Source organism: Phyllobates terribilis, unplaced genomic scaffold (assembly GCF_046119375.1).
Source record: "Phyllobates terribilis strain yellow unplaced genomic scaffold, ASM4611937v1 Scaffold_2__4_contigs__length_985480577, whole genome shotgun sequence".
Lineage (NCBI taxonomy): Eukaryota > Metazoa > Chordata > Amphibia > Anura > Dendrobatidae > Phyllobates > Phyllobates terribilis.
In genome coordinates, this window is record NW_027362762.1 from 481371181 (window position 1) to 481384273 (window position 13093).

At 45.5% G+C, this 13093-nt stretch overlaps 1 protein-coding gene across 1 annotated transcript; it reads left to right on the forward strand.

Annotated features, from left to right (window-relative positions):
- The first annotated feature begins 3302 nt into the window (after positions 1 to 3302).
- On the forward strand, positions 3303 to 12862 carry LOC141252830 (glutathione S-transferase 3, mitochondrial-like). Its single transcript, XM_073670588.1, has 4 exons — positions 3303 to 3588; positions 9238 to 9360; positions 10126 to 10198; positions 12660 to 12862. The coding sequence occupies exons 1-4, from the start codon at positions 3454 to 3456 to the stop codon at positions 12758 to 12760; spliced, it is 432 nt and encodes a 143-aa protein (XP_073526689.1). The 5' UTR covers positions 3303 to 3453; the 3' UTR covers positions 12761 to 12862.
- Positions 12863 to 13093: the final 231 nt, after the last annotated feature.

Sequence of the window (13093 nt, forward strand, 5' to 3'; positions counted from 1 at the left end):
AGAGTCCAGGCAGAACATGAAAGAAGATGCTCTCTGAGTGCAGCATTCCCACCTGCAGGGTTATGGATTCGGTGATGAGTTGGATGGGATGTGGTAAGAGGCCCCCATCTACGGCAGCAACAGATAAGGGTACAGCTAGAGGTTTGGTGGGAATACGGTATTTCTCTACCAGGGACTGAGAAATGAGATTTCCGGCAGCTCCAGAGTCAATTTGGGCTAGTTCAAAATAACGGTTCTCCCCGCAGATGATAGAGACCGACAGCAACAGAGATGGAGAGGGTTTACTCTTTTCTAGGACGACCTCTCTGAGCGATCCTAGACACAGGCGTTTCCCGACCTCTCCGGGCAGGAACGGATCTGGTGCTCCTTACTGCCACAGTAGAAGCAGCTCCCCTCGGCTCGGCGTAACTCTTGACGGGTCTTGACCATCTTGGTCTGGTCGACCTGCATAGGCTCGGGTGAGTGCGCCTGGGGAGTAATGGGAGAAGTGACGTGTTTCTGGAAGGTAGGGGCTAGACGTGGAAACCTCCTCTCACGGGTGACCTCTTTGGCGCGCTCCTGGAACCGGATGTCTATCCGGGTGGCAAGAGTTATTAAGTCGTCGAGAGTGGTAGGAATGTCCCGACCGGCGAGTTCATCTTTAATACGGCCGGACAGACCCTCCCAAAAGACAGACACCAGGGCGTCGTTATCCCAGGTCCGGCTCCGAAGCAAGGGTACGGAACCGTATGGCATATTGGCCCACGGTGAGATTTCCTTGACGGAGGCGTAGCAGAGATGATGCGGATGAGGTCTTCCGTCCTGGTTCGTCGAAGACTTTCCGGAAAGCTGTGAGAAAGGCTGGCAGGTTGGACACCAGGGGGTCTCCTCTCTCCCATAGAGGATTTAGCCAAGCCAGTGCCTCTCCCGTGAAATGGGACATGATGAAGGCTACTTTGACTCGGTCGGTGGAAAACTGGTGTGCCAACAGTTCGAAGTGCAGTGTGCACTGGTTAATGAAGCCCCGTGCCTGGCTGGGATCTCCGCCAAAACGAGGAGGAGCGGAGAGGCGGGGACCGGGAAGAGATGCCATGGTGTTGATGGGCTGCAGCGGTGCCGGGGTAGTAAGTGTGCGTGTGGAGGCTGCTCCCGAAGAGGTAGACAATGTGTCCAGGCGGGAGTTAACACTACACAGATGACTCAGGATGGACTCCTGTTGGGACCTCTGACGGGAAAGTTCATGACAAGTCCGAGAGCGAGGGAGCTTGGGTGCCACCGGGTTCCATGGCCCGAGCAAACTGTAACGGGTCTGGGAGGTGGAACCTCTGAGCAACGATACAAAGGGGCAGTCCTTGTAAGGAAGCGGGTGGCTCCCAGGGTAGGCGGGAAGGTAGTCACGGCAAGTGACGGGGACAGTCTCTGGGTAGAAGGGCAGGAGGTCACGGCAAGTGACGGGGACAGTCTCTGGGTAGAAGGGCAGGAGGTCACGGCAAGTGACGGGGACAGTCTCTTGACAGGCGGGTGGTCACGGCAAGTGACGGCTAAGCCTCCAGATAGGCTAGCAGGCGGGTAGCAGGTGGACGCTCCCAGGTGAGCGGGCAAGAGTCTCTGGACAGGCAGGTGGTCACAGCAAGTGATGGCTAAGCCTCCAGGTAGACTAGCAGGCAGGTAGTAGGTGGACGCTCCCAGGTGAGCGGGCAAGAGTCTCCGGACAGGCAGGTGGTCACAGCAGGTGACGGCAGAGCCTCCAGGTAGGCTAGCAGGCAGGTAGCAGGCGGACGCTCCCAGGTGAGCGGGTAAGAGTCTCAGGACAGGCAGGTGGTCACAGCACGTGACGGCAGAGCCTCCAGGTAGGCTAGCAGGCAGGTAGCAGGCGGACGCTCCCAGGTGAGTGGGTAAGAGTCTCTGGACAGGCAGGTGGTCACAGCAAGTGACGGCAGAGCCTCCAGGTAGGCTAGCAGGCAGGTAGCAGATGAGCGCTCCCAGGTGAGCAGGCAATCAGATCCATAGACAGACTGGCAGGGCTGGTAGGCAGACTGTCAGACCGCAGGAATGCAAGTAGATAGACAAGTATCAGGCAGGTATCAAGCAGGAATCTGGCAGGTAACTGGCAGGTATCTGGTAAACGGACCTGAGGGCTGAAGCAGAGTGATAGGCTATGCAACAACATTGCTCGGGCACCTCCATTTTGGAGGAGGTGCCTCATATATGGTGAGGTCCTCCGGCCATTGGCCGGGGACTCCTTAGCACAGCGCGCGCGGCCCCTTTAAGAGAGGGGGAGCGCGCATGCGCCCTAAGCACAGTGGCCGGGAAGCAGCGCGCGCTGCCAGCAGAGCGGGAGGAAGACGCCGGGCACGGAGCGGAGAGGTGAGGGGAACAGCGTCCCTGCCTAGCAGGAGGCAGGGACGCCAACGCTACACCGAGAGCAGGAAAGCCTCCCGAAGAATGAGCGTGTCACTTATTTTAACCGTTTCCGGGTTTAAAAACTCTGAAGCGATTTAAAAGACGGAAAATGTGCACAACAGCGCATTATGTTCATTTTGTGGGGAGCTTTTTCAGGGGAAATCCACCGGAAAAAGACGCCATGTGCTCATAGCCTAAGGGCTCGAGCACACGACCCTAAAAATCAGATGAATGCTATCCATCGTTTTGAAGGATATCACTCGTCCCTATGTTATTCTATGGGGCTGCGCACATGTCCAACTTTTTCCTCGGACCGACTCAGATGGCATTCGCCTATTCACCTCTTCTATGGGTGTGTGGAAAAAAATCAGACCACTCGAATGAGAGAAATACTGTCATGTGACACTAGCCTTAGGCTTCATTCATTTTTCACGAATAGCACTTGTACCTGTGATAGTCTATGGGGCCATTCACAATTTTTCCTCGGACCAAGTGATCCACAGAAAATATCGGGCATATGTCCACTTTTGATCCAAGGGTCCGTGAAAAAAAATCGGACCACACTTGGATGACTTCACAGTGCGGTCCGATTTTCTTGGACTCTCAGAATGTAGAAGGTGGAGATTTATTTTTTCTCTCTCCACGTACAAGAAAATCGGATGACACTCGGACCATACTCTGATCATACTGATCAGAATAATCGGTCCACTTTTCCTGTACGTCAAAGAACCTGATGTCTGAATGAGGCATCAGTCACTTACATCTGGACACTTCAGGAGAAAAAGCAGCAAGACAGGCTTTAGGTGTTCTTTGATCTCATTATTTAAGCTTTGAAATTGTACATATCAAAAAATGAAAAAAAGGGCAGTATTGCTGACTCATCATGCGTTGGGTTTCCTACTTGCACAGTTGTGGCCTTTAGCATAGATCTATAGCAGCACAGATAAGAAGGCAAGGGCTGGAGTCCAGCAGCTCCTCCTCCTCTCAGTGAGTAGTGCAGGTTCCCAGAGTTTATCCAGAGCTGTGTCTTGTATCCTCTGTGCATAGGAGCTCAGCATCAGCCAGATCAACATGACTGCCAGCAGCATACAAGATATACTGCCACAAGATTTTGGCTATGTGATCCTCACCTTCATCTACAGCTATGTTGTACTTATGTACCTTGGGATAAACGTTGGAAGAGCAAGGAAGAAGTTTGGGATCAAGGTATTGTAGTTGTAAGAATTGCACTCGTGTCCTGCTATGCATTTCTGAATGTTTCTGACCTGTGTGCTGTAGTTTTGTGCTCTGCAGACATCACACGCCATTGTGCTGTGCTGTGCTGTGCAGGCAGGCAGGCAGGCTTTGTGTGCTGTTACACCCACTTATCCTGCATGCTTTCTTTCAGACACTGTGGTATGCATGCACCCCTGCTGGGATGTGGAGTGTTAGCCAAATCTCTACAAACCCCTGCTGAACCTCCCCAATAAGCATGTACAGATACCCCTGATCATGTAGGTGTACACACCAGTAAATGCTGAAAGCATGCGGCATTTTCTTCCACTCTGCTTTTAGGAGTAATCAATTATCTCTACTAAAAAATATTTAGATTTTGAGAGTCCTCAGTGGTTGATACCATCTTTTCAGTTAGCCATTAAAAGGTAACAGATTGCAAGCTTTCAAGACTACTCAGGCCTCTTCATCAGGCATATAATAAACACAAATCCTGAAGAATCAGTTATATTCAGACTTTGTGGTATACTATGCCTGATGAAGAGACCTGAGTAGTCTGGAAAGCTTGCAATCTGTTACCATCTTTTCAGTTAGCCATTAAAAGGTATCAACCACTGAGGACTCTCAAATCTAAATATTTTTCTATCTACTGGCTAACACTGTACAAAGATATCTTTTGCCTGTATTATCTCTACTGTACATTTGCTATACCTGACCTAGCAGTATAGAGTATGCCGTGTTCTCCAATATGGGGCAGACTCCACCAGTCAGCAAGCTATTTAATATCCTATTGAATTGATATGCCTGAACTGGCTGTAATCAGAACGCTTTTAATAAAACTGACCCGTTGTGTAAGAAACATCATGCACAACACCTTTTTATATCTGGCTACTAAAATCCCTGCCAATGTTGCAAGGGAAAGCTATGACCAGCTACACGTTCCCTCTGCATCACTCACCTGTAAGGGCTCATTCAGACTTGTACGAATGCTATCCCATAATAGTCTATAGGGCTGTTCACATGTCCAATATTTATTTATTTTTTTCGTTTCCTTTGAACTGAGGGAAATGTTAAAAAAAAAAAAAAAAAAAAAAGAGACCTGTCCGATTTTGATCCGAAGGTCAGATCGATATCGGCACTGTAAATTAATGGGCTGTGAAAAAAAAAAAATCGAACCGCACTCAGATGACATCCAAGTGCAGTGCGCTTTTCATCTAATGTCAGAAAGGAGAAAGTGGGAAAACTTTTATTTCTCCACATATGGGGAAAACTGATGACTTCTCAAAATCTGAAATAAAAAAAATAAAAAAATCGGTCCATTTTTGTCATACGTGAGAAAAAAAAACGGCCATCTGAATGAGGCCTAATGCATGGAGTGGCTGGGTCTGACAGAGCAGGAGCTGCTGATTCTTGGGCCTAGTTCACATGTCGCAGATTTGTGGTGTGGATTCCACACCGCAAATCCTCAGCAATTTACTGTGCAATACAAGTAAATGGGGTTTTCAAAAGACGTTGGGTGGGGGGAATCACAAATACGAAACCATGGTGCAGATTTCAAACTTGTAGCATAGTTCTTATTGTGGATTTTCATTGAAGATTTCACCCTATTCAATGCTTTGTCTTGGGGTAGGGTAGAATCCACAATAAAAATCCACATGTGCGGATACGTTGCAGAGTTGTGACCAAAGCCGCAGGGGAAATTTTCCGCAACATGTGACCATGTTCTTGGGGTTTCATCTTTTTCTTATATGGTGGTCTCAAAATTCCTATGATGAGTATTTGGGTATTTGATGTTGCAGGTTTTCTGCACCTATTAGGTAAATAAGGTTTTCCCTAACGCAGTGTCTTACTGTACCAGCAAAGTGGATGGAATTTCTAGAAATCTCATGCCCAATGTGCTTCTTATTTACGCAGCATAAACTGACCTGTGGTGCGTTTTTTCAAATCCACAGCATGTCAATTTTTCTTGTGGGTTCACTGAGTTTTTCTGTGCAGGTTTTCCCCATAGACTTACATTAGATGCAGAAAATCCGCAGGTAAAAATCGCATGTAAACCTCATCGAAGTATAGTAATAAAGTGAAATCAAAAGGCCAGGAAGTTTCAAAAACAAGGTAGCTTTATTTAAAGCATCACTTTAAACAGCACCAGGACAGACAGCCATAAAGGGGCGGCACGCACTGACTTGCCATTCAAGCAGAGCCAGTAAACTGTCAGGGCACCAATGACCCTATTATCCTCACTCCTGTGCTTAACCACCGTCCCTGCCCCTGATTGACGTTACATTTACAACATCCTCGAGGCTGGCCACCAAAGCCGAGCCTCTTCACCACCATAAGGTTTTACATCCTCTATTAGTTAAAATGAGTCCATCTTAACTTGTTTGCAGCTTCCACCTGACTCCTAAACCACCACCAAAGAGGCCATTTGACACCTTAAATGGACTCAACCGCCATCAACCATGCCTAATAAAGCCATCAGCCAGTTCTACATACTCTGGAAAGTCTGTGAATAAAAGTAACAAAATTCCAGAGCAACGACAGATTAATTTACCCAATGCAACTCTACCAAATTGTGATAGTATGGTAACTAAAGTGAAATAAGCCACTAAACATTCAGTAATGGGGAACTTGGAAAGGAAACCATAATAAAGGAGGTAGCCACAGTGTGAATACCTGCATAATAACCTCTACTGTGCCTCAATAACTATTATACTGCAGCCAGTTCTAATAATTCACCAATTCACAGTTTTTGGTTCTAGAAACCACTATTATGTGCAGTAGCTGTGCAGTAACAATTTCTTAAACGCACTACCAACCGAAAAGTGATGCGTGTGTGCCCCGTTGGATTCCCAGTCTAGATTCTCTCTATCTCTTAAAAGCTATATACATATAATATTAATAACTGACCATTAAATAACTTTCATAATATTGGGAATCTAGACTGTATGCCCCAACGGGGACAACGCCTACAAAGCGCCGCAGAATCAGTGATGCCATACAAGTGAGCAAAACAAAATAAATAAATAATATTTGTGCATAGTAATTGAAATAAAACCTACAGCAGAAAAAGTCTCCTAAGGCATTATTAATATTAATAACCCTGCCACTCCATTGTTAATTGTTTTCCAGGCACATGATGACATTTACCCTTAGCCGCTCCCAATGAGTCAAGGGCACCCATATTAGACATATATTGCCCTAAGTTTGTAGTTCACTTGATGACATTTTGCCCTTAGCTGCTCCCACTAGTTCAAGGCCTGCGGGGATAGGCATATAGCCCTCTGTGTTAATGCACTTGATTACTGTGTATGTATGTATGTCCTTGAAGCTAACAAGAATCTGGTGACGCACAACAACACAACCCCACTTACTCCCAGCCTCGAGCCTCAGGAGCACCAAAAACCCCCGCAAGAGTTCATAGAACGGTAAAACCGCCACACCCGGGACTCGACATTCCTTTGTCTTAAGTCCCATAAATCACCAGACCCAAATACAACTTATAACCGAGGGATCCAAGTCCTGTTGACTCTCCCGTACCAATTTATAACCAACTTCAAGGATACTAAAGCACGCTGAGAGCCACTGTGACCCGTGAAAAATACTCACAACACAGGAAGAGTAGGCGGGACTTGTATTGTGCCCTGGGAATGGGGGAAAAAGACCAGACCCCCTCCCAGGGTGACCTTATAAATGATCCCCACCTATTCCAAACCCCCGTCATGCCAGCTTCCGCCCACTGTCCTAGTCCAGTTCTACAGCCTTTTCTTGACGTTGGTATTGTCAACATTCGGTGGGTCCCTGTCATATTCTCCCTCTTAGTTCAACACCTCCCAACAACCCCCAATCTTATTTCTAACCCCAAAATGACAGACACCGTGGCTTGGATACAATTACCAAATTCGGTACATTGCTCTTCGTGCACTAGATTACTGCATTGTCCCGACGACAACCTTGAAAGACAAAAGTTGGTCAATATAAACGGTCAAAATCTGTACCTCAGAATTCTCAAGTCACAAGAAATAAGAGGGTCCTTGAAGCTACTGATTGTATTGAAAAACATGCCTACCTATCCCCCCCCCCCCCCCTCCAGCCGCTGTTTCTAGCACGGAGGAGCCAGTTTATTCTGTAGGCATGCAAAATATCATTGCCATGACCCCAGTGACTTTACCCTAACAGGGTCTTATGAAATATAAATGCTTCTGGAGACCAGGGGGTGCCATACTCTAGATGGACACCCCTCCACACCAGGGGGGCCATACTCTAGATGGACACCCCTCCACACCAGAGGGGCCATACTCGAGATGGACACCCCTCCACACCAGGGGGGCCATACTCGAGATGGACACCCCTCCACACCAGGGGGGCCATACTCGAGATGGACACCCCTCCACACCAGGGGGGCCATACCTGGTAGCTTTATTTAAAGCATGACAAGCCCAAAAGAGAAATGCAATGAAAAAAATGCAAGTAACCTAACTTAAATAATGGGTGCAGAAATTCTGCAACATCAAAAGGTTATAGTGGGAACGTACCCTAAGAGAATTTGACATGTTGCAGACTTCAAACATGCACCGCAGGTCAGTACACACGGAGTTAAAAAAAAAAACAGCATAGTGGGCATGAGGTTTCTGTAAATCCCATCCACTTTACTGGAACTGTAATACACTGCGTTTTTAATGCACCAAAAACTCCTAGTGGGAACCCAGCCTAATGAGCCACGAGGAAATGTTAATTTTTCTGAAATTGTTGCAATCTGCTCTGATTATTAAAAAAAAAAAAAATAATAATAATCTTCATCCAGAATAATTGTAAACCATTGTAATTCACATACAATTAGAGAATAGAGGACTGTACAGCAGTAAAATGTAGATGTCTATTTTACCACACTTGTTTTGTGCAAACTCATGGTTCATTGCAAGTCCTTTCACAACATTGGAGCTTCTAGAAGGCTGACATCACACATGAAACTGCTGGCTTTCCACACCAGCGGGAAGACCTGTTTGGTTAGTAGTAGTAACACAATCCTGTCACGCAATCTAAGGCCTCATGGACACGGCATTAGAACAGCTCCGCTTTGTATAGACATGTTATAGGGCACCCCGTAAGGTACAAGATTCCTTTACAATGCTCCTTATTCTCATTTCTAAATCGTGGCATTTAACTGAATGCTATCTGAGCTGCAGGACTCGGTAAAGGACGCTACACACTTTTTACATCGGTTTTCACAGATTATATTATTTCTGGACAACCCCCTTGATGTATAGGAATTGCATTGTGGTTCTCTCAGTCTAGTGATCAATGAGGGGTTCCAACCCAATTATCAGTTAGGGTGTTCGAGCTTTAATTTGTTTTTGTAAAAAGCCAATAGTGTATAAAAACAAATCTACACCTATTAATCCTATCGGTACCACCACTCTTCTGCCATTGTTGCAGCGACGTCTTTGCTGTACTCAGAGTACCTATCATTCATTTTTTTTTATAATAGGTACTACTTGAGTTGTTTAGCAAACTGATGTTAATCACTTTAAGGCCACGTTCAGTATTTGGTCAGTATACTTTCCAGTTATTGTTTCTTCAATGGGCAACTTGTCATTTCATTATTGCCGTCGCTCTGGTTCTGAACATACGGCTTTCTCCTTCCAGTATCCACAGATGTATTCCGACAAAGAGAATGTTTTCAATTGTATCCAGAGAGCACATCAGAACACATTGGAGCTGTATCCAGCTTGGCTAATCTTCCAGCTCATTGCCGGCCTAGCCTTTCCAGTAAGTAATGCAATATTCGACACTGTCAGTTCTTCTAACCATTTCTTTTTCACAATCTGGGTTTATACACTGCTCAAAAAAATAAAGGGAACACTTAAACAACAGAATATAACTCCAAGTAAATCAAACTTCTGTGAAATCAAACTGTCCACTTAGGAAGCAACACTGATTGACAATCAATTTCACATGCTGTTGCGCAAATGGAATAGACAATAGATGGAAATTATTGGCAATTATCAAGACACACTCAATAAAGGAGTGGTTCTGCAGGTGGGGACCACAGACCACATCTCAGTACCAATGCTTTCTGGCTGATGTTTTGGTCACTTTTGAATGTTGGTTGTGCTTTCACAATCGTGGTACCATGAGACGGACTCTACATCCAACAGAAGTTGCTCAGGTAGTGCTTGGTCAATGATAGTAGCATCCATTTAAAAAAAACGATTATTTCTTTACTCATTTGCTACATCATTATAACAAATGTAAATGAGCATATGTATCCATGAAGTAAATAAAAAAAGGGGTAGAAAAACGAAAAGCTGGCTAGTTATAAAGGGGTTAAACAGACCTCAGGAGACATGGCAGGCCTCTGCAGAGTATTCAGTCCATGCTGCACTAATCCATAATCGTGAATTGGCTCTTAAATTTTGTTCCATTTATGTCCTTGTGAAATCAAATTTAGGTAAAGCTATACATTTATGTAAAAAATCCCATGGGTGTATGGAAATATATAATATATATATATATATATTCCTATTTGTTTAGCTTTCAGCTTCCGTTCTTGGCGCAGTGTGGGTGACCAGCCGTTTGTCATATGCTCATGGATACTACACTGGAGGTACGTTTATAGAGATATAAAGGTACTAGCTATTGAGCCCGTTCCGGGCATTTTTATTGGTATATGGTCTCCCATCCCGGTATTTGTGCTGTCCCCATCCTGGTATTTGTGCTCCCCAATCCTGTTCCTCCATCCTGTTATGTGCTGCCCTCATACCTATCCTGGTATGCATGGCACACCCCACCACCTATCCTGGTATGCATGGCACACCCCACCACCTATCCTAGTATGCATGGCACACCTCACCACCAATCCTGGTATGCATGGCACCCCTCACCCCCCCCCCCCCCTCTCCAATCCTGGTATGTGTGGCCCCCTCATCCCTTTCACGCTGCACACATCCCAAAAAGCATGAGACGGGGCATTATCATGCATGAAATGATCTCGATGGTCCAGATGGATGGAGTGGAGGATGGCTGGTTGATGGACACCCCATGCAAACACGGCTACGGCTCTAACGAGGAGGAGGTGGAGTAATGTTTTGGGCTGGAATCATGGGGAGAGAGATTGTTGGCCCTTTTTAGGATCCCTGAAGGGGTAAAGATGAACTCCATAATGTATGCTGAGTTTCTCAAACAGTACCTCCATCCATGGTTGAAGAAGAAGAACCATGCATTCCGCAGCAAGATCATTTTCATGCATGATAATGCCCCATCTCATGCTGCACATAACACATCTGCATCTCTGGCTGCTATGGGCATAAAAGGGGACAAACTTATGGTGTGGCACCCATGCTCCCCTGACCTCAACCCCATTGAGAACCTCTGGAGCATCATCAAAAGGAGTGTCTATGATGGCGGGAGGCAGTTCACATCTAAGCAACAGCTCTGGGAGGGTATTCTGTCCTCATGCAGAAACCATCCAAAACCTGACAAATTCAATGGACGAGAGAGTTCAGAAGCTCCTTTCGAACAAGGGGTCCTATGTGCAAATGTAACATCACCTAGAATAAAGTTTTGAGTTGAAAACTGTTTGATTTCAGTTTGTAATAACCTGCTAATGCTTATAATTTCAAAAATGACCATTTTTTTGTTCTTTATTAAAATGAAAAGGTTGAAAACTCTGCTGTGCATAATAATTTGGAACATGCATTTTGAGTGCAGTTTGAGTTTTTTATTTTTTTAAAAATATATTGTTATCATAGGCAGTTTGTACAAAAACCTTTCAATTGTACTCTAATAGTTATTTGACTGGAAAATTACAATGACTGCAATTCATATAGGTAATTTGGGAAAATCTGAGAAAATATTATTTGCATAATAATTTGGAACACAGTGTATATCCTGGTCAAGTCTTCAGAGCAGGGGGCCAGGCTTTATACTGGCCATATCTGAAGAACCACGGGCTTATGGACGCTCTGCAGTGCTTTGGTTTCCTTCCTTCAGATGTAGTGGAAATTACTCAGCAGTTCCCACAATGATATCAGCTGGCCGCAGGGAGTCTAAGAAGTTGAACTTCTCAGACTATTCTTCTTAAGCCCCCGTCTCGCATAGCGAGATCGCTTGCGAGATCGCTGCTGTATCACTGTTTTGGTGACGCAACAGCGACCTCACCAGCGATGTCGCTATGTGTGACACTTTGCAGCGATCAGGCCCCTGCTGTGAGGTCGCTGGTCGCTGCAAAGTGTCCTGGACCATTTTTTGGTCGTTGCTCTCCCGCTGGTCAGCACACATCGCTGTGTGTGACCAGCTGGAGCAGCGATCAGGCTGGTAACCATGATAAACAACGGGTTACTAGGAGCGCGTGTGCCCCTAGTAACCTGATGTTTACCATAGTTACCAGCCTGCTCCTGCTTCAGCAGGCTGGTAACCAGGAGCAGGACATCGTGCAAAGATTCTTTCCACGATGTCGCTGCTCCCCCTGATCGTTGGTGAGCCTGCCTGTTTGACAGCTCACCAGCGACCACATAGCGACGCAGCAACGATCCATGACAGGTCGTATCGTTGTCGGGATCGTTGCAGCGTCGCTAAGTGTGACGGGGCCTTTAGACTATCCTATTCTAGGATTTGTCTAAACCAGACAATGTGGTAAACATGAGCAAATACTGAACTTTGCCACCTATACAATGTCTAGAGCACTAGTGAGAAAGTGTTGCTCATACTCAGTGAAGCTGGCCATATACAATAGATGGTTGTCGGCCGTCAGCCATCTCGGCTGACTCTCCCATACACAGGAGCGCTCGCTCAGTTGGGCACTCTTCTGTCCTTTTTATAAGAAAGCCACCAACTGACACGTCGCTCGGTGGATTATCTACCTGGAGAACAAAGTGAACAGCAGTTTGAAATCTCTCCCAACCATAAATCAGCCGGCGCCCTCATACACGGTAGACCATTGGTCGATATCAGCGGTTTTGGCCAACATTAGTCTGGGTATGCGGCCTTTAGTTAAGGCTAAATGTGAATATTAAAAATGCTAGTATTAATTGTTCTGATTCTATGTACTATATTTTATTTCTCTCTAGACCCCGAGAAGAGACTGAGAGGAGGATATGGCTACATTGGGCTGTTTGGTGTTCTCCTCCTGTCGCTGACCGCTGCCCTGCAGCTTCTTAATGTGGTTTAATAATTGTGTTTCCTAAATGAATCTCACAGAATGAAGAAATACATCTTCTGCATTATTCACCTCTTTTTACACAACAAATAAAATGTTCAAATAAGACGAAAATATTGTCACAATTACTTGCATGTATAATCACTATCGGGAACGACTTTGTTAAAGGAATTCTTTTAGTCGCAAAGAATTATGAATGTACCGTGTAAGTTCTGTTAGTTTACAGCAAATATTTGCTGTAAACTATCTAAAGAGTGAAGAATATGATCACAAATCAAAAAGAAAAAAAACTTTTTGTTTTGACAAATTTAATTTGTGGGAGTAAGTTTGTTGCAAGTGGTATAT

Excerpts from the sequence above, each read along its gene's own strand:
- LOC141252830 (XM_073670588.1), top strand. The coding sequence starts at position 3,454 with ATGACTGCCAGCAGCATACAAGATATACTGCCACAAGATTTTGGCTAT. Across the intron at positions 3,589-9,237 it reads GGAAGAAGTTTGGGATCAAG|TATCCACAGATGTATTCCGA; the intron begins GTATTGTAGTTG and ends TTCTCCTTCCAG. Across the intron at positions 10,199-12,659 it reads TCATGGATACTACACTGGAG|ACCCCGAGAAGAGACTGAGA; the intron begins GTACGTTTATAG and ends ATTTCTCTCTAG.